General features: G+C 34.9%; 2 protein-coding genes and 1 long non-coding RNA gene across 4 annotated transcripts in view; all 3 read left to right on the top strand.

Moving 5' to 3' along the window:
- LOC105214666 (paxillin homolog 1) overlaps positions 1-23,521 on the top strand; it is a 165,271-nt gene that overhangs the window by 15,517 nt on the left and 126,233 nt on the right. The window lies entirely within an intron of this gene.
- Positions 2,447-4,079, top strand: LOC105214665 (UV excision repair protein RAD23 homolog B). The gene has a single exon (XM_011188216.3). The coding sequence runs from the start codon at positions 2,705-2,707 to the stop codon at positions 3,641-3,643; it is 939 nt and encodes a 312-aa protein (XP_011186518.1). The 5' UTR covers positions 2,447-2,704; the 3' UTR covers positions 3,644-4,079.
- Positions 17,013-23,521, top strand: part of LOC128922085 (uncharacterized) — a 79,013-nt gene continuing 72,504 nt past the window's right edge. The window contains exon 1 of one of the 2 annotated variants that reach the window (XR_008471355.1): positions 17,013-18,990. This is a non-coding gene — a long non-coding RNA (uncharacterized LOC128922085). The remainder of the gene's footprint in view (positions 18,991-23,521) is intronic. The other variant, XR_008471354.1, reaches the window with a different exon arrangement.

Here is a 23,521-nt window from a genome sequence, read left to right as displayed (position 1 = left end):
AATTGGCGTAACTGTGAGATTTCCGGTTGTGAAAAAACAACAACTACAACAATAAAATGTAATACTAACGTAGGTTGAAAAGAAAGTGTTGGAAATCTTATATTTTCACGCTTGTCGCCAAGCACATAATTTCCGGTTTAATTGAAAACTGTGAAAGTTGCGAAATAAATCAGCATTAATGCAGTCACTACACCCCCACCACCATCACCACAACAATGACATACAAACTTACAACTTTTACACAATTTTCAACTTATTTTCTCGTGTTCCACCGTAAAATCCAAATAATGTTTCGTAATTTCTCTTCATCTAAATTAACATATTATTTTAGCCCAAAAAATAGCATTTTAATGAAAACTAAAAACTTCAATTACCAAATTCACCAAGGAAACGCTCGTGCAGTCCAGCAAAAAACAGGCGAATGCTTAGAAAAACAACGGAAGTTATTAGGAAAATTGTGATAGATGAGGGTCGCCGCTGCGTTGCCGTAACGGGGCTGTCCGAAATCCGCCTCGTGTAGTGACCAAAGCAATAAATCAGTGTTCAAACAACAAACACAACCGGCGAACGGGCTGCATTCGTAATCAAACCGGTTCACCAGATTAGAGCCGAGTTCTGTTGTAATTTTCCTCTGCGAAAGGGTTTACTTTCGGCGATTTCCCAATGGGGTGATTATTTAAAATTGTAAGCAGCTGAAATGCAGCCGGGTACTATTAGTGGCTGTAACAATGTTGTAACTACTTTTGCAATAGTTTTGTTGCGACAAGATGCCTGGGCGATGCATGCATATTAGTTTTGATAACAGGCGTAATGAGTTATTGTTTTTGTTGTGTTGTAGTTGTAGCAGAAGCTTACTAAGTCTCACTTCTGTGTGATTTATAATGGCATTCATCTGTGTAATCTATTGGCATAACCAAAGTATGTGTTGGTTCGACGTGTTTAGACCATTGGGAGATCGGTGTTATAAGGTCAGCTAGCTTTGGTGGACATATAATGATGTGATTAGTGTACAGCTGGGTCGCTTTACGCGATGTACATATGCCGTGTTCAAGTATGGGTTGATAGTAGGAAGTCGGAATGCTCAAACCCATTTGCTTCTCGGTTTGAGTTGAAGAGGCGATGGATATTGATACAAATGGAAGACCGGGGACCTTGTATGCGACTCTCGAGAAGCTTATAATTATTATTTTATAGGACAGTTCCATTATCAACCATTTTTAGGCGTATCGATTTCGCTCCAGCTCGGAGGTGCGAAATTGAGAGAATAAGAGACGAATTTGGCTAAAATCGCGTAAGCCTACGCCAATATAAAGGGGTTTGCAATAGGTACGCTACAAAAATAGACTGATTTCATTATGGATAGATATACGCTCCAACAACGAGTCGAAATTCTTGAAATTTACTACCGAAATTCGGAGTCAGTGGCCTCAAATTTAATAGCGCTATATTCAATTTATAATGATGTTCATTTCTGGCTGAATGTCTTCGCCAATAAACAAAATATTTGTTATTGGACAGGCAGCAATCCACACGAACTCCATAAGTCACCATTGCATCCCAAAAATTGGGCCATACTTCTTCCGTGATGATCCAGACTGGCACGTTACTGTGAATGAAAATCGCTACCGCTCAATGATAACCGAATATTTTTGGATGATATGGACTTGGACAATATGTGGTTCAAACAGGACGGCGCCACAAGCCATACAGCGAATGTCACAATTGATTTATTGAAAACCAAGTTTGGTGAACGTGTTATCTCTCGAAATGGCCCGGTCAACTGGCCGCCTCGGTCGTACGATTTAACGCCGTTATGCTTGAAAACCGTCGAAGATTGGGTTCAGCGTCTGGACTTCTGCAAACGTGCCCATAGTGGCCATGCAAAAGAAATCGCGTTTCATACATAATGACATCGAATGTACTTCCACAGGAAAATATAATTTCATTATTTAAAAAAAAGTTGTAGCGCTCGTTTTGGAACCCCCTTTATATCAGTTGGCGCATTAAACCGTGTTTTGTGTGCTAAAAGTTGTTGTCCTTATAAGTTCCACTCGAAAACTACATATAATTTTTTTCGCTACTGTACATGTGATGCAATTAATTTGCTACTGCCTAAAATAGGTTTAAAATACGTCGAAATATTTATTAAATATAAAGAATTTCAACTTCCATCATTATTTATTAATTATTATTTAAATTAATTTAAAGAAATCATTTATATAATATAAAAAAAAATATATATTTTATTTACAAGTACTAAATCAATAAAATGTTAAAAATCGTTACAAATGTTAATTAAGCACATATGGCAGCGCTGTGTGCAACATACACAACCACGTTGAGGTCACTTTTGACATTTCTCTGCGCAAGTCATTTTGTTCACACTTCTTTCATTCTCTACTTCTTCGCATTCGCCTAGTGCCGTCGATAACGGCATACACATGCCTTTGACTTGTTTGACATTCAACCACCAATTTTGCAACGAATATTCTTTTTTATATACGCTAACAACGAATATCGATTTTAAAAAACCAAATACTTGTGCATTACGAGTGCGGATGTTTATAAATTTACATCTCTAGGCATGAGTCGGCAAATGTCAGATTTTTTGATGTGTAAAAACAAAAGTATAGGATATTCTCGTGTGCTAGAATTTCATTTCCTATTATTTTTTTGTTATTAACTTATTGAATAAAGTCAAAAAATGAAGCTGCAAATTAAAACATTGAGTCAGAAATCGCTGATGGTCGATATCGATTTGTCAAAGACTGTGTATGAATTGAAAAAGGAGTTGTCGCTATATCCAGACGTTGGTGTTAAGCCTGAGCTGCAAAAACTCATCTATGCCGGTAAAATACTATTTAATGAGCAGCCATTAAGTGCTTACAATATAGATGCTAAGAAATTCCTTGTCGTGATGGTATTGAAGCAGCCCGAAGAAGTTGGTGTTGAGACTTCGACAACTTCTGGTGCAGCAACTTCCGCGGCTGGTGAGGCTGCCGTAGCCAGAGCTGCAGCTGGCACTCCAACAGCTAAAGCAACTGAAGCAGTTAAAGAAACACCACCACCACCACCAGCTGAGGTGAAACCACCATCACCACAAACACCAGCGCCTACTCCAACAGTGACAGCTGCTGCTGCTGAGGCTCAGGTCACAACACCACAGCGTACAGCAACTGCAACAGTACAGCAACCACAACCTACACGGCCAACGAGTGGCGTAAATGATGAAATGGTGGCGAATATCGTTTGCATGGGTTATCCAGAGGTAGAAGTACGTCGTGCATTGGCCGCTAGTTTCAATAATCCAGAACGCGCTATCGAATATTTAATTGAGGGTATACCCGAATCGGTGTTGATGCAACCAGAAAATGCATTGCTCTATGGTGGAGAGAGTGATGCTGATGTTGGTATGTCACCATTTGAAATGTTTCGCAGTGATCCGTTGTTCCGTAATTTGCGTCGCGCCATACAGCAGCATCCCGACCTCATCAACGACGCCATACAACGTGTTGGCGAAGCTAATCCAGCCATACTACAACTAATCAACGAAAATCAACAGGAATTTCTCAGCTCACTGATTGAGGGCTCCGACGATGATGACGATGACGATGAGGGGGCACCCGGTGGCGGCACCAACTAAATATGAACCAACAGTTCTGAATATACATAAACTTATATATATATATAAAAAATTATTTAAATTGTAAACTCATGACATTGTACTGGTTACATTATAAAAACAGGGAAAGGACTGTATAAGGCCGGTTTGAATGAATAGTATAAAAAAAAATACGATTCTTATTTTTCAACTATCTGCACATATGTATGTATGTAAGAAATTTGAGCGCCATTGTCTGGTATACCAAAAAATATTTCTTTAATTAAAATGCTATTCACTTGCGACCTGTTTCACAAGAACATTTGCTGCTACAATAAATAGAATTCAATTTCATTATATGCACATATATGTATGTACATACGCATGTACATATATACATACGATTCGATGTTTACGAGAAAAATGTTGGTAGTTTCTGAACTGAATTGCAAAATAAATAAACATACTTTAAACGAAATACTTATGTGTGCACAGCTTTTTATAATTCCAAGAGTCACTTATTTATCGTAACCAGGCTGCTTTTCCTGCTCAGCTGTACACCGAACTTAATTACAATTTTGATTGATGCTTTCATGAACTTGCTGAAAGGATCACAGTCATAGCGAAGGCATGCTTCCTTTAAAATAGTGTCTTCTAAAAAACTTGTATTGTTATTTTTTGAAAAAGCTCACATTTTTTTTGGAATGTGTATGTAATCACACGCATTTGTTATGTATGCATCACATTGCTTTATAACTAAAGAGAACAGTAGATTGAGTTTTACGTATTTATTTATTTTCTTGTATAATTTTTATTGGGTAATACGATACATATATTTGTAATTGTTGTGCATTGATTGCAAGATCACATGTATGAGATTCAAATGTGTAGTTCTCATAGTCGCCACAATTGCGCAATTAATGTGACACCCCTTGGTGTTGAAAGCTGTGCGACAGCATTCAATAAAATTAACACCAAGGGGTCTATGAACCTTTCTTCATGTACTCTCATAATCAGCATGTATTCGCTTTTAACGAGTTTCTCAAATTTGTAGTTTTGAAGGATTTAATAATAAAAATGGCGTTAATGAGTTTATTTATGTGAAGCCATATGAAATGGAATTTGAGATTTCCTGCGAAATTTTTCAACTTAAAACTCAATTTGTTGTTTTGTGATGAATGGGCATGTTGATCACAATGGTAACATACTTTTAGTTTTAGCAGTTGACAATAGTTTTAGATTTTGAAATAGTTTACTTATTTTATAAAAGAAAGAGATTTTGTTCTTATTTTTTAATATATATTTTACATACATATGTACGTATGTATATGTAACGGTTTCTTTTACTGGTTTTGCTGCAGCAATTGTTACATTAATTGTTTTTGTCAATTTCTGTTCTGGTGATAGGCTTAGACCATTTACATATATGTATATTCGGTATCGTTCGTGTTCTATATACTCAAAATCCGTTACTTTTGTATCCTCTTGAAGTAAAGTAATGATTAATTCAGTACGAAGCCGTTTTAATTAGTTTGAATCCAATAGTGTAGATGTCTGAGATGGTTAGTGGAGTCAGTATTGTACTAAAATTTCATAAGTTGTTGTTGTAACGGTTACCCAAACCTGCCTGAACCGGCAAACCTTAATTAATTGTCATCGAAGTTATCTAACCTTAGGATCAGGAAACTGTTTCGACAAGGTGGGACCAAAGAGAAAGGCGTGTTAAATAAGTATGGTTTAGGGGGCATGCAAAGAGGTGATTAGTGCCATGCGGGAACTATTTGCATGAAGGACATATATTAATTATGTCGCTGTTCAGTTTGGTTAGGTAGGAATTTAACCTGCTGCAGTATCCATAACGAAGCTGCGCGGAGACAACTCGAGCTCTGTGTCAGCGATAGGTGGTGTTTTATCTTCAAGTACACCATTCAAGGAGAGGGAGTCGGTGAAGGTGTTAATGGCTCTTCTGCGTTCGAAAGTCTGTCGCGTGCGAAGTCTGGTCGGTATAGTCCTGTATGTCGTTGACGTATTTAGAAGGTTATTTTGAATCTCCAGAGGTAATACGAAGTTGTCGCCTCTATAAGTGATTTTTATTGAGTGGGTGAAGGGTTTCATTCTTACCCTAAACACTAAAAATTTAAAACAATTCTCGATAGAAACAACGATAGTAGAAAGGATTTTCATTAATGGCAAATTAAGGCCTAGCACTACAAAGTTTTCCACTTTTAGATAGAAATTAAGGTACAAGTTTGAGTATTTCGAAAAAATTTCTATAGGCCATAGCTGAAAGTTTAGGGGGAAGTTTGTTCTTACTGGGACCTGCTGCTGTAATCTAAACCAAATTTTGGAGTAAGACTAAACATTGCTTCTGATCCTCACGGTGATAGCTGTATTTAGAGATGACTTTGTGAATCAACTGCCCCTTCCTCTTTCAGTCATATAGCCAGTATACTATATATCTAGCAACTTGACAGAATCTCTCAGGTTTAAACTGATCAGTTCAACAATCCTTGGGAAAGGAACGGAAGGACCGGGAAACAGCTAGTTTTGACGAGAGCGGATCGTATGCAAAGGGCTGTTAACAGAGTTGATTTTAAAGGCAAAATGGCGGTTACGGTCATATGGGGACTATGATTGTTCAGCTGAAGTATGGTAGAGTCTGAAAAAGTAGAAGTTCTTCATAAGACTGTTCTTTAATGGGGCGCATTATGTGGGTGTACTTGAAGAAACTTCCCAAGTAAGAGTTAAAAGAGCGCTATTCTTGCATGTTTGGAGTTTCTTGCTTTTAGTTTCTTCAATTAATAACAAAGATACAACACGGAGTCTACTACTGGTGATTCACCCGAACCTAGCTATTTACGCATACATATGTATATTCAATATGTTTATAATATCAGTGAAATTTTCTATTCCAATTCCAAATTATTTCCAATTCATACCCCTATCTTTCGATTGAGCCAAGTACATACATAGATATGGTCACTTTTGCTTAGCATCAAAAGGATACTATTTAAAATTAATCAGCTATGCCAACCACTAAACATATGCTTGTAATTACCCCCTTCTTCAGCCATTTGCCTCACAATTCCGAAATATTTGCGGGTGGGTGTGGCAAGGACCATTGTTTCCGCTGCAGGCATAGACCATCACTTGCAGGCGCTCGCCGCCAAGAAAGACCCAATTATATATTAGCCACAATGCCGATATCATCACTCCAGCCACACCCCCTTACCACATGCTTGGCCAGTGGCAAGCTGTCAAGGCAGTTGAGTCATCACACACACACTCACTACACCCGAGATTTATCGCGTTTTAAAACAAAAGCAAACAAATTGCAGATTATTTCAGCGGGCAATGCGTGTAACTGATAAGGATGAGCCATTATGCAAACACATGCACCAGAGATGCTTACTTGAGTTGGTGCTTGGGTGTCTGTGTGTGTGTTGTGTTAAGGATTCATATTGTGTTGCATGCAATTGACCGTCAAACATTTCAAGTGATTCGCGTCGAATGAACTTTCACACGCATTGCTTCAACTACACAAATGTATGCACACACAAATACATGAATATTTCAGTTTGCGAAATTGCGAATTGAATAAGGTTAATGCATTGACATCCAGCCAAGAAGAAAGTGAACTCAAACAAATAATCGAATTGCCACGAAAATTGTGCAAATATGGATCTGTGCACATTCCCACAGTGTCCAGTGAGCGAAATCGACGGGAGATTTCCTCCTCCCCTAACGCATACCAATGGAGCGGGGCGCAAGTAAAAGTTTTCCGCAATCAACTCATACTCGCCTGCGAAGCTATGAGCTGCATTGATGACAGTATTTGAGCAGCTTGTTGTTGTTGTTTATATGAAAATGCGTTCTCCGTTGCATGGCCTTAAATGTGAAATTCTACAAATTTGTTTATTTTAGTAAGGCATTACGTTACCGGCGTTTGAGTATTTACACAACTGATTAATTTGCGTTAGAAGAAATGAAATTATAACGGGAACGAAGGTTGTTTGTATGTTTGTACGTTTGTAAGAGGTGTTCTTCTGAACTTGGACATGGTGAAATTGAGTCAGTTGGTAAACTCTTTTTAAAGGGTGTGCCTAAATATCTTGTGATAATATGATATGACCCATTCCGCAGATGTCCCATGAAGTTTACGATGACGGAGTCCAAAATGACTTTGGTCTTCGCTTGATCGAGTATATAGTATCTATTTGTTCGACCTATTCGTACATAAGTATGTCCTTTCATGAATGGTCCGACCCGGTAAACTTGTTTTCTTTGGGTTTAACTTGCTTCGGTCTTTCGGTTAATTACCTTCGATGCTGTGCGTTGGGCGTCTAGCGGTCCCAGAACGTTTTCGTTCAGGATTACATTCTCGCGCTGCTGTACCATTTGATTAAATATGTTGGTCGTCTGTGAGCAGGGTTGGGGCCTCCAATGGATTTCATGAATACCACCTGGTGTTTAGTCCTTATGTTGAATTGTATGTATGGTATATATGAAGAGGTAATGTTCACCTATCTGACGGGTTAGCCTAGATTTCTTTAATTTGATTCGGTGTTTGGATTAAAAGCGAAAGGAAGTAGGCTCATATAACTCTTGAGTATATAGTAATGCATTCGTTGAGTTTATAATATAGGATTGAATTGAATTGATTTTATAGGAAATATACACATATATTTATTTAATATATAAAAGAAATCTTGAATTATGCCTATTTAACCAGTTATCGATATTCGTGTTTTCATCGAATTATCCTTGGATTAAGAACGCGGTGTCTGTGGGTCCTTGTATAGATTTTGTACTTCTAACAAAGCCGTCTAAATGGGTATATTTACGATATCTTCTCAATAGTGAGAAATGCCGAAGCACTTGTTAAATAAATGGGTATTCTATTTCTCATAAATCGAACGAATAAAGTTATAGAATTGCTGCTCAGGAAACAAGAAGGAATGAAGGAAAAGTTGTGAATGCAAGAGCTTTAAGAGGTTAGGTTAGCCAGAGACACGAAAAAATTTGAATTTTCAGTAATTGTTTTTGCTATTAAATCATGTTATTTTACAAAAGTAATATGATGGCATTATTACGCAATGTTTTGTCTTGAAGTCACGAAAATTAAAAATAAAAATTTATAATTTCCAAAGTTATATAATAGCTGTCTGTGTTGTCCCAGTTTCAAAAAAAGGTTTTTGCGGTGACAATCATAAGTCCTTGGAGATTCATCTAAAATCAATCAGATAAGAAAAATTAGTTTTATAAATAGATAATCTTTTTTATTTTAAATTTAAATTTATTTATTTTTTCAAAAATTAACAAAATTGCGGGCTCAGGAAATCTTTTTCTAGATTTCCGAAAAATCAATTCTCTAAAAACCGAAATTTTTGAAAAAAAAAATTTTTCGTCAGGTCTGAGTTTAATATGTATTCTAAAAGTTATATAAATTTCCTAATAATCTACTGAGCGGTTTTCGAGTTACAGTTGTCACCAGTTCGAAAAACATAGTTTTGAGAAAAACGCATTTAAAGTTTCATACTAGCGTTTTGGAGTGCCGGAGCGCTCTTTATTTGTCGAATAACTCGAAAAGTAATTATCGGATCGACTTAAAGTTTTCAGAGAATCTTTATAAAATATTGCACTTAACGAAAATGCAAAAATCAAAAAACTGTTTTTTTTTGAAAATCATGACTAGCCATAAAGGCATTTATTTTCAAAAAATCATTTTAACCATAGAGGTAGTGTTATATAAAGCTTACAATTTCTTTCGAAGGCAGCCTTTAAAATGGGACGATTTATTTTTAGAAGACATGAATAAAAGCTTCTATATATTTTTGACTGTGTGTTGGATCAAGATTCTTCTCAAATATATGGTTTAAATTTATATCCATGAATTTTCAGTAGATTTTTCATTCTATTGACCAAATTAAGACATTTTTCTGAGTCAGCTGCTGGGTTCTTCCATAGTGTTATTCTGTTCCTTTGAATAGTTCTCCACTTCGATATCGTTCTTGTTGCATTAAATGGAAATATTAAAAGCTGAAAAGAGCATTACTGCCTTTACCACCACTCACTTTCAATCTATGTATCTAGTCCTGTTGGTACACCCTGTATATATCATTCCACTACGAAGACGTGCAAACATTGGTATAATTATATGTATCTTCTTTGTACCTCCTATTGATATATGCCAATTAGCACCGAACAAATGAGAGTAACCAGTCCACCACACAGCTGTACTCAACGCTCAAATAATTCATTTACACACGATTGTGTTTGTATGTATGTATGTCAATAATTAGGAAATTATTTGCACAAAGGATAAACATAAGCAATTGCCGTACGCTGCTTTTGTGGCTGAAGTTGATGTCTCTTTGTGTGTCACTTGCAACTTGATTGTACAAATGCTTGCAACAGATCAGACTCAACCGCCGCTTATGCGATGAGAGGGGTACGAAGGGTGGCTAGAAGGAATTTATGCAGCTGAAGTTCTATAAAAAATAATTTTTTGTAAAAAAGTTTGAATTTGATGTAAAAATACAAGTGAAAACAAAAAACACGCGTCTACTTGCTTTTGTGCTGCTTCCGGGAGGGAGGGAGGTGGGTGTGGCAAGTAGGAATCTTTTATAAACTCGCTGTTATGCAAATGTAATTGCGATAATTGTGCAAAATATGATTGCATTTAGCACGCAAGGACTCTCTCTCTCTCTCTCTCTCTATCACTTAAAAAAAAGAGGCTTGCTCTCCCAAGTCCTTGCTCATTATTTATTTATATATTTCGTGTATTATTTTCTATTTTTGCCACCACGACCGGGTTTGGGTAGCACTTGAAGAGCGTTTTTAATTGAACCCGAGCAATTAGCGTGCAATTTATTTGCTTGCGTTGAGTATGAGGTGGGAGTCTTGTACTTGTTATAGCAGCATGCAGACTCCTGCCACATATGAGGAGCACTAGCACCGTTGGTGGTTGAATTTCGTGAAATTCAATTTAATGAATTTTCTAATGCAACATACATAAAATGCGACAAGGACAATGCCAACCTACACATGCACCCTTCACTCGCTCGAATGGTGGATGCGCCAGTCGGAAGTTTCTCCATTTGAGTGCTGTGAAGATTTTATGCTGCCGCCACGTGTTTATCCATCAAAACGCACTTTTGTTGGATTAATTTTAAATAGAAGCACATACATACATACATCTACATCCATAGTGTGGCATGCAACATTGTGTGGCATGGCCTTGTCGGTTGCTTCATTGGCAGCATTAAAGCTTTCTAAATGATTACCACTCGCTGTATGGTTGATGATGAGTGCTCAATAATGTGGGTGAAGAGCAGCTTCTCTACACACTCACACTCATGCATTTCAACCAGCAATTACATGTGTGTACGAGTATATGTTAATAAATATGCGGCGTCCTTGTTGGGGAGTTACAACGCTATCATGCAACCGACGATATTTCTTTGCTCACAACAACTCAAACTCGCATGTTTATTTATAATTGGAAAGCACGCTGTAAAGAAAGCAAAGCAATTCAGCAAAAAAAGAGGGTGGTTGCATGCCACATTATTTTGCATGCGCGTGTGTGTGCTGGCTGCGTGGCCTTCTGCCCTCTAATCATTAAAATGGTTAATTGAGTGCTTAGCTCACACATTTTAACATACAGACATACAAACACATACTCACACAAAGCGCCAAACAACTGGCCACTCATTTCACGAGGCCGCACACCAACAACAACAACGCATTGTATTAATTATTTTAATTGAAATGTTTATTATTATATTTTATGTATAATTTGCCGTTGATGTTAAGGTTATGGTCGCCGCTCTGTATCTTGAATTAATTATTATGAGGAATAAGCTTATGGAGAATCTAATTTTGCTTGAGTGATACTTAGATTACAATTTTTTATTTGTCTTCAATTCTGGATTCCATTATTTCTATAATAAATTTTCCGATCTAGTTCTGGCGATCTATATTTAGTTTTTAAAGGTCAATTTATGGAGTCGTGGGTGCAGAGAAGCAACAACAAAGGCGTAAACCGGTTTTGGACCGGTAAACCTCATTATTCAACCAACTACTTACATATATCAAAATCAGATTATAGGAATGAGTTGGATTCTGGTCATTACCCATCAGTCCCCTTTTTCAAAGATATCTCCCATAGATTCGTCTTCAACCCATATTCTACTTGACCAGCATCTTTAAAATGGAGTCCGTAGGTCTTTACATAGCTCGAAGTTGTCCGTTAGCTTCAGATCCTCCACCATGGACCGGATGACTTTAATGCCTTCTACGGAAATGATGGCTAGGCCGATCTTTAAGACTAACCTGTTTTGAAGACGACGACGATTAGACCTCGGTGAACATCGCCTTAAACAGAATCTATTCCTCCGGTGACGTACTCTCTCCACAAAGACGGCATTTTGCAAGAGGCATGATGTTTAGTTCTCTTCTAGATTTTTGCAACCTCAGGAGTTCCTATTAGTTTTACTGACGCGAAAGGTACTTTATTTCTTTCGGAGTGAGCTCCACTAGTCTGCCTGCAATCACTGTTTGCGCGTTAAGCGTCTAGCGGCCCCGGAACGTTTACCAGACCTTCAGTCAGGGTTCCCTCCGTGCTGTCGTACCGTTCTATGAACTTTTTCATTCGTCTGTGAGAAGGGTTCGGGCTTCCAGAATTCGTACCCCTAACACAGCCGAGGCTGTGGGTGGATTACATGGGTTTAAGAGGTGGTACTCGTGATGTGGGGTTGTATTTTCACTTTGTACAGAGGTCCTTTGATGGGATATTGTTCGTTTTATGCCTCTACTTCTCAAGACGCTTACTAGAAATCATTCGAGATGACTCTCACGTCCCTTCTGATGCTCCCTTTACGATTCCGGATATCAATTGAAAAGTTTCTGAAGAATGTATACATCTGATTTTTCTACTTCTAGATTCTTTAGGTGTATGTGAGTAGAAGAGATCAAAACCACGCATAACGATTATTTGGCATCGATCGAAATGTTTTCCAAATGGGAATATCTCAAAACCCACCACTCTTCAGTATAAAATTGCGTACAATAATTCAATTCATCATATGTCATTATCGTAGAGGATCAGAGTGATTAAAAATAATGAATACCGTTATTATAACTGATTTCTGGAGTATTTTTAGTAATTCAAAACAAAAGTCAATTTATTTGTTTGCTCAAGCAAACCACCGTATCAAACCACATAACAAAAATAAACAAACGGGTTGCAGCTTCCACCGACTACTTAACGCTCAACCACTTTCACTCCGCCTTCACCAGCGCAATCTTAAAACTGTCAAAAATAAAAAATGACATTCTGTCAACTCATTCATTAGATGCATGATGGCCATTAAAGACCCTAATCATTAGTGCAAAAAACAAAAAAAAAAACAAGAATGGACCACAAAGTGCGTCAACACCTTCAAAAAACACGCGTCCAACGGCAGCAAATCTTCACAGTGCGCACACGGCGACTTTATTGCTATTTTTTTTATTTCGTTTTACATTTTTCAATTTTCCAACACGCAGTATTTGTGAAAAATAAAGCAAGAAAGCATTTCTTTGGCAACCTTTGTACTGTCACTAAAAAGGGGTGCAATGCTAAAAAATGACAACGTTTACGCACAAACAAAAAAGGGGTTACATGGCTGTCAAAATGTAACCGCTACTTTTCCAGCTACTAACGGCATGATGAAGTATTGTAGTTGCTTACTGTGTGCCGCTTTTCCTCCATCCCTGCCTTTATGCTACCTTTGTTGTCATTGCCGAAAAAAACTATTTATCATTTAATTAAAAATGTGCACCCTTTACTAGCGTTCATTTCAAACAGAGCAATGTCCGATCACAACTTTTTTCATTCGTTAGCGACCTTCTCATACTCCTACTTATATATATAGTTACCTATTTATTACTTGTAACTAAAGCGCTGGTCTTTTCTAGAAGCTGGGAGGTGTGCATGTGGTTCCAATAAGCTTTTGATGCTAAAAATCACTCACTAATTCATTTACACTGTTGTTTACCTGTGTCTAAACTCTACGTACACCCCTAATTTCTATGAAGAAATATATTTTTACATACTTTATATGCTTGTATTTATTTATAACTACATTTGTCTCTGATTTTGTTTTTATAAAGGGTGATTTTTTAAGAGCTTGATAACTTTTTAAAAAAAAAAAACGCATAAAATTTGCAAAATCTCATCGGTTCTTTATTTGAAACGTTAGATTGGTTCATGACATTTACTTTTTGAAGATAATTTCATTTAAATGTTGACCGCGGCTGCGTCTTAGGTGGTCCATTCGGAAAGTCCAATTTTGGGCAACTTTTTCAAGCATTTCGGCCGGAATAGCCCGAATTTCTTCGGAAATGTTGTCTTCCAAAGCTGGAATAGTTGCTGGCTTATTTCTGTAGACTTTAGACTTGACGTAGCCCCACAAAAAATAGTCTAAAGGCGTTAAATCGCATGATCTTGGTGGCCAACTTACGGGTCCATTTCTTGAGATGAATTGTTCTCCGAAGTTTTCCCTCAAAATGGCCATAGAATCGCGAGCTGTGTGGCATGTAGCGCCATCTTGTTGAAACCACATGTCAACCAAGTTCAGTTCTTCCATTTTTGGCAACAAAAAGTTTGTTAGCATCGAACGATAGCGATCGCCATTCACCGTAACGTTGCGTCCAACAGCATCTTTGAAAAAATACGGTCCAATGATTCCACCAGCGTACAAACCACACCAAACAGTGCATTTTTCGGGATGCATGGGCAGTTCTTGAACGGCTTCTGGTTGCTCTTCACCCCAAATGCGGCAATTTTGCTTATTTACGTAGCCATTCAACCAGAAATGAGCCTCATCGCTGAACAAAATTTGTCGATAAACACATTTCGAACCGAACACTGATTTTGGTAATAAAATTCAATGATTTGCAAGCGTTGCTCGTTAGTAAGTCTATTCATGATGAAATGTCAAAGCATACTGAGCATCTTTCTCTTTGACACCATGTCTGAAATCCCACGTGATCTGTCAAATACTAATGCATGAAAATCCTAACCTCAAAAAAATCACCCGTTATTATGCACATTGCTCCACCCACTTGCTGGGAGGTTTAGGCGACCGCCTACAAAGTTAATTGTTACACCCTCAAGCTAATTTCTCACAGTTAACAAGAGAGGTGTGTCGAATTTCCAAGTAAAACTTGAAACCTAATTTCGCTCATTAATGCACTAATATTTTAATTTTTTAATTTTTATTTTACTAATTTATTTTTATTTTTGTTTAATTTTTTTTTATTATTTTTTTATATTTTTTTATTTTAAATTATTTTTTTTTTGTTTAATTATAAAAAAAATATTTATTTAAATTTTTTTTGTTTTATTTACTTTTTTATTTATATGCTCACTGCTAATATCCAATATCCATCACTTGTCAACAAACAAAATCTAATTATACTCACCTCTGTCCCCATAAAACTGGTTTACATTTTATATGCAGTTGTTTACAGTTCGCTGTTGTTGCTAACAGTCACTTTACAGTTTTCTTGTTTACGTTCATTCTGTGGAGAGCAATTCCTGTTAGCACACGTGCTACTCGTATTTTATTTTGGTATTCATCCGTTGCGCTCTCACTGGAATGCATCAGCTGTTATTTATTTAGCTCTTGAGTTTCCATAAACAAATCATGGTCAGCGCATGAGGGGTAGCTGGAGCTGTAGGAGATTGATGCCTTAGTAAATTGTTGTGGCGACGGTATTTCTATAAATTTTAATAATTCTGATAATTTAAAAGAAAATTAAACATACTAGTTACATATATTTTATTAATATTTGAATAAAAGAATGTATCCTCTGCCTGTTCCTCTATCTTTGATGCCTGAAAGTTATTCGAAAACAGTTCTGATGGTGGTCGCCCCTTGTGGCGAACTTTTTCTCTACTAAACTTTTTATAAATTTTCAATATGTTTTATTCTTTATTTCGGAGTTACCAATTTTAAGCCAAGAGCTTTTATAATATGCCAACTTTGAACAGCTTTTTCGTTAATAATATCTTCTATTAATTGCAAAAATGTGAAAATCGCGATCAATTACCTCCATGAAGACTCCTATCATCAGCTCAATAATGCCTTTTAAGATATGGATTGAATGCATTTCGAATGTATATGTCTTAGAATCTTTTTGTAATCGAGTAACAAAGATTTCATAGGTTTCAAGAGGTATAACATTTATCGTTATATTTACCAGTACCACATTTTCAATATTTGCGCAACAGTGCAATCAACGATCATATGAGTTTATTGAGTTAGTTCTCGAACAATGATATTCTCCGTCTACCATTTTAAGCCCAACTGTCTCTGCAGTCACACATATACTAATATATATAAATTAAATTGTTAAAATTTAGTTACCGAGTCCAAATTAGATTTTACAGTATTGTCTGAGAACAATTTGTAGCAGTGGGGCCATACTCAATTAGGGAGATGTTCCGAAAAGAGGAAACTAACTATAAATAGGGAAGAACACTAGCGGCAAACAGCGAGTCTACAACACCAAAAGATTTAAGTGTGTAATAAACGTCTCAAAAATCAAACTAAGAACCCTGATGTCACTGTAAGTTCTGGAATCACCTATGTATACAAACTGGGCATAGTCTCATTAGAAAGTTGTCGCTTCTGTGACTTGGAGCCGGAACCCCCATACACCTGCTAATAGAATGTATGGCACTTCACAGTAGCAGGTGTAAAATTTTGGAACATAGCAGTCCAACTGAGGAACGCATTGACAACCATTCTGAAATTAATAAGAGTGCTGGGACTGATGAAGTTGATGTAGACAGGCTGCAGTATATTCCTCTACAACTTCTATTCTATTCTATGGCATTTCTATGCTCCAAAACTCAAAATAAACTAAAGTCCTAAATCCTGAAGTCCTGACGGTTAGTATTGAAACCTATGAATTAAATACAGTTGAACTTCCCTAACTCGAATCACCATAATCCACAAAAAGACTTCGAGTTTGACAGACTTCCAAGACTTCCAAATTACGGAAGGTAATTTGTATGAAATTTGAGTTATATTGCCAATTCAAGTGTTCCAGTTATGGAGAACTTTGAGGTCGAGTTATGGAAGTTCAACTGTATTTCTCTATTGATTGTCAAGAACTCATCTTGGTTATCAATAATTATCCTTGGATGGTAAACTGACAACACCGATAAGGTCCTTAGAAGTTTGTATTTCTATATCCGCTTTACTTCAATGAAACATTGTCCATTTATCTATATTTAAATCTATGCAAACCCTTAAATTAATATAATTTATTTTCGGAAAATGGTAGACTTTAAAATTAGATGCAGAATTTGCAAAAAAAATAAATTAAAGATTAATAGAAAATAGATTAATTCTACGTACATACCTATGTATACCGAAGCATAGAAAACTATTCTCCAAAAACCTCCACTTATGTAACCCCAACTAAAAAACTACCTTGTGAATATACTGTTATACGTAAATATGTAACTTCGTATACGTGGTGTGGAGTGGGGTGTCTTTATATACCTGTGCACGTCAAGGACGACACTGTCCAATAGCGTATCAGCTGCGAATCTGTCCACAAACAAAAAAGATACTTTTGTAAAAAAAATAAAAACAACAAAAACACAGCTAAAGGACAAAGCGACAACGGAATGTGCGCAAAAGCTGCTATGTAACACTAACAATAACAACAACAACGGCCGACCACAAAAGCAACCCCACCACAAAGCAGAGCAGAGCACCCATTAAGTGGAGCAGCAACAAGCAAGTGAAGGAGAGAGAGCATCTGAGAAAGTGAGCAAGCGAGCAGCACACGGTAGGCGCCTGGAAGTGGTGTGATGGAGCACTTGAGTAGCTGAGAAAATACATACACACATACGCACATACATATGTGTGTACTGCTGCAGAGCATAGTGAAAAAGCCGGTCTCACCGCGGTCTCACATGCATGGAAAGTCCCAGTTGGGCTGGCCAAACAGCTCTCAGCAACATATTGTTGGTTGGTGTGTGTGCCTTTTGTGGGAAATTTGAAAAGTGCGCAAGGCAAAGGGGTGGACCAAACGGCACCAACAACAATAACGATAACAAAGTCAAAACAAAGGCCGCCGAGTCGGCAACCACCAAGCGGGTTTATGCGCTCGTTCGTTCGTTGGTTTGTTTGTTGGTATGCGCGGCGTGTACACAGAGCAACGATAACAACAGAGCAGAGACAGAACAGAGACTCTTTTGGTGGTAGCCAGGCCAGGCGGGCGATTCATTTTTCAACTACTCAGATTTTTCATTCATTCGTCGAATAAACGTCGACGCTGTCGGTTCATAGAGACGCAAATTTTCGCGAGTTTTATTTGACTAGTGAAATAAAAAGTTAAAGAATTTTATCACTTCGATTGTATAGCAGCAGCGAGCTCAAGTGATCTTTTAAGCGGCAACGGCAACAAGGTGCGCGAGCGATACTAATTAGTAGCAAAAATAAATAAATAAATAAGAAAAAAAAAATTGTGCGGTTTTTGCGTGGCGCTAATTGCAATTTGGCAATTTGGCCGCTCTAATCGAGGAAACAAAATTAATTACAAAATTGAAAAAAAAAAATAATCGTAGCGAATCGGTGCTTTTGGAGCGTGTAATACTCGACATTAAGCCGGTTTTCTAATTGTGGGAGCGGCGCGTTGTTTGCTGTTGGTTTTGTGATTTGTAATTTATAATTTGTGATTTGTGATTTTACGCCGCGAAAGTGCGTTTTCAATCAATCAACAAACGTTTTGCCAAAAGCAATATCATAAAGCCAACCAATTATAATTGTAGTGCAACAACACACTTACACATACATACATACATATATGAATGTTTGTTTGTATGTGTTTGTCTACAAAAATCAAAGTTAATTAAAATTGAATTGTGGCATCGGCAGCAAATCTACAACAAACAACAATAATAACAAATACAGTGGCAGCAAAAGCATAGCATAGCAGTGGCAGTGGTAACGGCACCGGCAATAAGCACAAAAGCGAAAGAGCGCAAATTAAAAGCAAATAACGAATAATTGAGAAATCACAATTGCGACTACGCGTTAATTAAATAACAACAACATTGTATATTACATGCCACCGCATAAGTTTGTTTGAGAAAAATCAGCCAACAACAACAACAGGCATTGTGCAGAAAATAGCAAAGCAGAAAATCTTTATTTCGTGTAACAAATTAACACAACACTCAGTGAGTAGCGTATAGTGCGAATGCATACTAGTGAATATAAATTATAAAAAAAAAATAATAATAATAATAATTTGTAACAGTAACGTGCGCGAGAAGTGTGAAAAAAGTGCATGCAACGTTAATTGTTTAGAAAAAGCAGGTAAAACATTGTTGTGGAATGAAGATGATTTTTTTTTTTATAAAAATGGCAGTTTGATACAAGTGTTTGATGGAAAAAGGAATAATAATAAAAAAATTATAAATAAAGTAAAAAATTTATTAAAAATTATTATTTATGATTTATTAAAAAAATTAATTAATTTAAAAAAACAAAAAACAAATAAAATATTAATATTAATATTGGAAGCAAATCGATATAAAATTTAATAAACAAAATAATAATAATTAAAAATATAAATAATAATAAAACACAATAATATAAACATTTTACTGCAATTAATGACTAAATAAATAAATAAAATCTATAATATAACAATAAAATAAAAGGAAAAAAGGAATTCATTTCATTAACAAAAATAAATAATATAATATAAAAAAAAAATAAAATATAAATAAAAAGAAGAACAATACAATAAACAATTTAGTAAAATTGAAATACAATTAATAAGATAAAATAAAATTGCTTTAATAAAATTAAATTCTAATAAAATATAATTAATGAAGTAAAATAAAATAAAAAAATAATAAAATAAACCATTATTTGTTATAAACAAACAAAAAACATTAATAAAAATAGATAAATATATAAAAAAAAAAAACAAAAATATAAACAATTTACTGCAATTAATGAATAAAAAGTAATTAATTTCATTAACAACAAAAAATAAATAAATAAAGAACAATATAATAAACAATTTAGTGTAATTAAAAAATACTGCGATAATATAAAATAAAAATGTTTTAATAAAATTAAAAAATACTGAACGAAAACATTATATATTTTTTTCATTTTTGTTTGTCTCAAATTGTTGATAATGTTGATTTTTTGTTTACTATGAAATGATGATGATAATTATTAAAAATAACAATAATTGTTTATAATTGCTGCTATTTGTAAAAAAATTGTTGTATTTAATGCAAAAAAGTTGTTATACTAATAAAAATTTATTAAATAAATCATTAAAATGAAGATAAACTATAATAGTAGCTGGAAATAACATATTATGACAGTTAGAAATTAATTTAAGTAATAAAAGCATATAAAACAATATAGCAAACGTTTTAGTGTTATAGATAAATGTACAGATAAAGAATAAATTATAATGTTTCTGTAAAAAAAAATAAAATATGAACGATAAGAAGTAAAAAAAAAATAAAAAAATAATACTAAAAAAAAATTAATTTCTTCATACTTATTACATAAAAAATTAATAAAAGTAAAAAAAAATAAAAAAAATTATTTATTCCTATATATTAAATTAAATAAAAAAATCAATAAAAAATTAATAGCGTAAAAAATTAATTTATTCTTATTTATTAAATTAAATAAAAATAATAATTAAAAAAAAAAGAAATAAATCAATAAAAAATTAAGAGCGAAAAAAAAAATTATTCTTACATATTAAATTCAATAAAAAAATTAATCATAATATAAATAAATAAATCAATAAAAAATATAAGAGTGAACAGAGTTAATCATTTCAATTTTGTTTAAATAAAATACACAAGAATGCTGTTTTTTTGTTATCAAAGAGATTTGACATTAGATCATTTACTATTAAAACACACTTTGAGTTGTATTCCATATGTTGTTGTTGTTTTCGTATCAAATATAGTACTGAATTGGCGACATATCCATAAAAATATGTTATTTAATATAATAATAGAAAATTAAATTAATTAATTGTGTCTAATTCGCTGATCTTGATGGATCTGCTTATTTAAGAAATCGCAGTTATGCTTGACAACTGTCAAATGAAAGCGCGCAAAATGAATAGCAACGTTTGTCTAAATTTAATCTAAAATAATGGCCACAAAATAAACAAATACATAATTAATAACATTTTCTAAAATAACTACAGTAAACACCTGATTATTTTAACACGAAAAAAGACACTTGAAAACAGTTCAAGGCAATCTTTTTGTTAAATCTCTATTAAAATCATTTAAAGTTTGATAATTAATGTTAATAAAATACTAAATAATTTTTTTTATTAATTAATCAATTAATAAATTGGAAAAAATATATATACAATTTTTAAAAATATTTTTTCATTAAAATTAAAAATGATTAGTTTCAAAAACTAAATATTTACGATTTTCTATTAATATTAGATCAGATTATATAGTGAGGATTGCACCGCGACCTAAGGTCTATTGTGCCCCTATTAATATTAAGTATTGCCTATAAAGTGTGTGAATAAATTTAACATACATTTAATCTAATGTCAACTGTTTATCTTCTATTTGTAATTATTAAGTTAATAACACTAAAAATTAATAAATAAAAAACCAAAAAATTAATTAAAACACAATAATAAGTACTCATAAAACAACAAGCTTGCAAATTAAGTCAAATGCAGTAATTTAATAAAAACTGCTACTACTGCTAATAATAATAACGGAACGCAAAAAAATAAAGCGCAAAATACTTAAACTTGTGTCAAACTGTCAACTGACAACAAGTGTCAGCAACACATTACAATTTCAACAACTTCATTAACAAACTGTCGCCGGCAAAAGTATTATATTAAGAAAAACAACAAAAACACAACAACAACAACAACAGTAAACGACGCATATTATATACAAAAACAACAAGAACAACAACAGCAGCAAGCGTGTGAAATGTGATCAGACTGTTAAGAGACGTGACGCTGCGATCGCAATCAACACACAGCTACTACTACTGACGCTGACACTATCAGCAACATCAACTAAACCAACAACAACAGCAATAACACTAAACATTATAAACAGTAGTGACAATGACAGTAGCAGCTTCAACGGGCATTATGAACACGTAACAAAAACAACAGCAAGAACAACAAAGCACTTGAAAGACATTTTGTTTAGAAAAGGTGAATAGCAGATTGGTCAACTGACTAACGGGCTGACTAACTAGCAGACTGAATGACTGAGTGACTGACAGTCGGACTGACTGACTGCTTGACAAGTCGTGTCAGCCGTGCGACACGTGAGCGACATATCTGAGGAGTGGAGAGACAGCCACTTAGTGTACGTAAAAACCGTTAACGCGCGTTGACAGCAACAAATGTGTTTGCAACAATCTCCTGGACGACGACGACAGTAAGTGTGACCGAAAGCGCTTACCGGCTAAGCAAAGGCCGGTTTATTTAAGCAGCAAGTGTAGTCTATTTGTCTGTCTTTGGTTTAGAAAAAGTGCGTCTACGAAATAACAATGAAAAACTGTTATTTTTTTCTTCCATGTGTGTGTGTGTGTTCACAAATAATACGTCAGGCGCCTGTCATTTGTTTATAAACGTATTTAGCGCCTACACAAAAAAATACAAAACTATTTTCATATTGTTGTTGTTGTTTTCTAATGACATGTGCGTACAAATGTTGTTGCTATTTTTGTCATTTTTTTTTTTTAATTTTTCGCTGACAAGTGACGTGTTTTACCACTTTGTTTGAATTGTTTGGCCATTAGATTGTTGCTCATTTCGCTTAGCCGCCTGCTTGCCGACTTTTCCGGTTGGCTAGAGCTAAAGCTGTCTGTCTGCCTACATCTTGGCTGGCTGATTGGTTTAGTGAGCAAAGCACGCGCTGAAAATTTGTCAAGTGTAGAATGCATGCCATAGTATGGGTGTCACGCACCTATATTTGCTATATACATATGTTGCTTGGCGACGACGCCTTGAAGTGTCAACAACATGTTCACAACGGTACTTGTTGTGTGTTGTGTCACAGCGCGCCAACAACAAGCTATCAGCCACCAATGTTTGTTGATCTTCAGCGTTCACTTTGCCATCTAAATAATAAATATTCTTGTTGGCTTTGCTCCTAAAGGGATTTGTTGAGATCAGATCAGCTATGGACGCAATGTGGCAGGAAAACTTGAAAGCTTTTGTGTGATAAATTTCCAAGAAAATATTTGTGTGTGGACTCTGCTAATGCTAAAAAATGCGAAAATTATTTTAATGCCTCACTAATGCTTTGTATAATAAAAAACGGTAATAAATATAAAACAGAATGTCGCGTATTATGCTTGATGTCTTAGGCTGAGCACTCAGTGTATACTCTTCATATTAAGATGAGGAAATTTATTGTCTGAATACATATAATTTCAAATCATTTTTCAAAACTATTAAAACTTAAAAACGAAGTCATACAAATATTTAAGTCTGTTGAGTGCTGGTTATTTTTTGTTGAATTCAATTTAAATAAATTTCAAAAAATAAGTAGAATAAAATGAAATTAAGAATAAAATATTTTTTTTTTTAATTTTTAATTATTAAATTATATAAAAATTATTTTGAGCTAATTTTAACAAAATCTAATAGCCATATCACATAGGAGCTAATTGATCAATTAACCGGCCTCTGCTCGATTAAAATGCTGATTGAGATCTATTTACCATAGGAGGAGCTAATTGTTCAATTAATCGACTTGAAAATGAAATGCAACTCTGCGATAAAGACCATTTTTGTAATTATTTATACGTTCTTTGTCTGCGAGTTGTTGTTCACGCTATTAGACGGTAGATG

The sequence above is a fragment of the Zeugodacus cucurbitae genome, chromosome 5, assembly GCF_028554725.1.
Source record: "Zeugodacus cucurbitae isolate PBARC_wt_2022May chromosome 5, idZeuCucr1.2, whole genome shotgun sequence".
Lineage (NCBI taxonomy): Eukaryota > Metazoa > Arthropoda > Insecta > Diptera > Tephritidae > Zeugodacus > Zeugodacus cucurbitae.
The sequence above is the reverse complement of the archived record's forward strand: the minus strand, read 5'-3'. Positions and strand labels throughout refer to the sequence as shown.